The 3,468-nt window shown below is 30.9% G+C and overlaps 1 protein-coding gene across 1 annotated transcript; it reads left to right on the top strand.

Annotated features, from left to right (window-relative positions):
• Positions 1-783: 783 nt before the first annotated feature.
• Positions 784-2,420, top strand: LOC145005208 (zinc finger protein ZAT9-like). The gene has a single exon (XM_078964266.1). The coding sequence runs from the start codon at positions 864-866 to the stop codon at positions 1,947-1,949; it is 1,086 nt and encodes a 361-aa protein (XP_078820392.1). The 5' UTR covers positions 784-863; the 3' UTR covers positions 1,950-2,420.
• Positions 2,421-3,468: the final 1,048 nt, after the last annotated feature.

Raw genomic sequence — 3,468 nt, 5'->3', positions numbered from 1 at the left:
GTTTAACGATAAATTTTATGTTAAGGTTTTCTACAAATAATTTATATTCCTAATATTTGTCTATTCAATGTATATACGATAATTATTTATATGATAATTATTTATTATCTCATAAGTCATACGAAAAAATTATTTTAATTAATAATTTTAACCATTCAATAAAATGTATAATTACTACAACTATACTTTAAATGTCTAGCTCAAATTTGAGGAGTGTTACGTTCTATCTCAATAATATTAAGTGTTGTCCTCATTTATTGAGGTCGATAGTTTGAATCATGTTTGGGATATATATATATATATATACATATATATATATATATATATATATATATAAAAGTAGTTTACAAATATATTATATTTGTTTTTCTTACAAAATATAATATCACAAGGGGAGTTCGCAAGGATTGAATTGGTGGTAGGAGAAGGGTATACAATATTAAGTTAGTGTTTTGTTTTTCAGTTCGGTAATAATTTTACTTTTTACTATTTTTTACTGCAACAAATGTAATAGTTGAATAATAGTAAAGATTTTACAGTCGAAAGGCTAACCTGCAATAAATAAAACTATAAGGACCAACTGTGAACAAAAATAGAATCATAAAAACTAACCACATCAATTTTTAAAATTTTAGACCAAAACTTGAAATTAGTGTCAATTAAAGGGATCAAAACTGAAGTTTACTCTTTGTTTAATTAATGGTTTTTTGTAGTTTTGTAAATTACTCTTGGTAAAGGGATGCTTGTCACCTACTCCTTTAAGTTTCAACACACTCTCTTTACTTAAACTTCATACAAACCCATAAACCACATATACTTTTTAGAGTGAGAAACGTATCCTTGTAGAGAGAGAAACGGAAACAATGGAGAAACACAACTGCAAGCTCTGCTTAAAGAGCTTTGCAAATGGAAGAGCTTTGGGCGGCCATATGAGATCTCACATGGTCAATCTCAATGTAACTCCCAAACCACCACCACCATCCTCGCCGCCATTTTCATCGTCGGAGGAAGATGAGGACGACGGGGATGACAATCTTTATGGGTTGAGGGAGAATCCTAAGAAGAGTTTACAGTTAGACGATCCAGAATTTGCATTCCCCGGAGCACTTACTGTTACACTCACCACCGCCGCCGCCGCAGGCGGTGGCGGTGTAGTTGGTGGTGGTTCAGTGCAGGACAGGGAGAGCGAAACGGAGACTTCAAAAAAAGCAACTGTCCGAAGACGATCAAAACGGATTCGGAGACAGGAGACTTCATGGTTGGGTGATCAACAGCATTTTCATGAACTTACTCGTAACAAAAATCAGAATCAATGGCAATATCTGAAGAAATCAAAGATCTTTAAACCGTGTACGAAGACAGCCGAATCGTCAACCCCAGAGCCGGTAAGTTCAATCTCCGATACTTCACCGGAAGAAGATGTAGCCTACTGTTTAATGATGTTATCAAGAGACAAATGGACAGATGAAGAAGAAGATCGAGAGCATGAAGAATCAGACAACGAATCGGAATCCGATAGAGATATTATTAACGTGAAACGAACTCCGACGAGGGCGAAGTACAGATGCGAGACATGTAACAAAGTTTTCCGATCGTATCAAGCACTTGGTGGGCACAGAGCAAGTCATAAAAAAATCAAACAGAGTCATCATGACAACAATCATCAAACACAAAATGTTGCCATGGAAGATAAAATCCATGAATGCCCTGTGTGTTTCAAAGTGTTTGCTTCCGGCCAAGCTCTCGGCGGTCACAAAAGATCACATGTTACAGCTTCATCTGCTTCCATGGCTGCCGCTAAACCAGTTGCAAAACAGAGCATTAATCTGATTGATCTTAATCTCCCTGCTCCCATTGATGAAGAAGATGATGAAATGAGTCAAATTGAGGTCTCTGTGGTTTCCAATGGTGAATTTGTCATAACCCCATTAATGGAAATATCGCATTAAAGGTAAAGTTTTTGTTTTTATGAATCTTATGGACAAATAGTCAAATGGGATTCTAATTTTAGCTTCAAATTTAACAAATTTCCGACTCTAATTCCAGAGTCTTCACCAAAATTTTGTTAATCTGCTACTGTTACAGCTTTATTAAAAGACATGTAATTAATGGCGAAATCCTTTACCCAGAGCTTAAATTTATTAATGCAGAATAACCTTTATATCGAATCTTGTACATTACGAATTGGAACTTGTACATTTCACTGGTTTTGTCTTGAGAACATTGCATGTTTGACCAAGAGTTAACTTGCACCCCAACGTCAACATCGTGGGTTTCGTTTGTTGTTTGTACTGTACAACATGTATATGCATGTAAAGATTTTGGGCCAAAAGGTTAAAGTTCAAGTTCTTTCATTAATGTGCACTTAAGCCCTTGTAGTTTCTTTAATATACATTAACATTCCCAATAAATGTTGTAGGCAAGTATAGACACAGTTCCTGCTTTTTAAAACCGGTAATTTACATTTAACTCCTTGTAGTATCTTTAAGTTGACATGTTAGTCCCTGTAGTAAGTGTCCTACAAAAAATATATATATATATATATATATATATATATATATATATATAGGATATAGATCCGGTAAGAAATTTTTTTTGGTAGCAAGGTAAGAAGTTTTTTTTCTACATATTTTTTTGACGAACAAAATAAATGAATCACTAGATGATTCATTTGTAAGATGATTCACAAGAAAAAATTTCCAACAAAACATCTTTATGGTTCATTTTTAAGTAAATTAAGAAAAAATTCATTTTTATGATAATTTTAGTGAATAACAATAAAATCATTGTATAAATGAATCATCGAGATATCTTTTTGAGAATTTTTTCTTGTGAATCATCTTAGAAATGAATAATCTAATGATTCATTTTGTTTGTTCGCGAAAAAAATATGTAGAAAAAAAACTTCTTACCTTCCTACCAAAAATTTCCTTCTTATTTGATCTTGACTCTATATATATATATATATATATATATATATATATATATATATATATATATATATATATATATATATATATATATATATATATATATATATATAGAGAGAGAGAGAGAGAGAGAGGGAGACCACTAATTTTCAAACTTGAGAACTCCCAACTTTAAAATTGAATTTGGTTTTCTCATACGTTTATTTTGTAAATGATGATATTATTTAACATTTATGACATTTTGACCTTAATTTAAATAAGAGGGGAGTTACATGTGGTTTGAATGGAATAGTTTAATTAGATATATTTATAAGTTAATTTTATCATAATTTACTATTTGATGAAATCACAAAAATACTTTCAGTTTTTAATAAATTACTTCCTATAATTTAATAAGGGAAATAAATTACTTCCTATAATTTAATAAGGGAAAATGACTGATTATTTATCCTATTTATAATTTTTTTTATTTAACATATCAATTTTCTAGTAATTTATTTTTAGCAAAAACTTATTATCATAAATATTAGTTAAATAT

Source organism: Lactuca saligna, chromosome 7, assembly GCF_052625555.1.
Source record: "Lactuca saligna cultivar CGN05327 chromosome 7, ASM5262555v1, whole genome shotgun sequence".
In the NCBI taxonomy this organism is placed as follows: Eukaryota; Viridiplantae; Streptophyta; class Magnoliopsida; order Asterales; family Asteraceae; genus Lactuca; species Lactuca saligna.
Note: the sequence above shows the minus strand (reverse complement) of the source record. Positions and strands in the feature narration are given on the sequence as shown.

Excerpts from the sequence above, each read along its gene's own strand:
- LOC145005208 (XM_078964266.1), top strand. The coding sequence starts at position 864 with ATGGAGAAACACAACTGCAAGCTCTGCTTAAAGAGCTTTGCAAATGGA.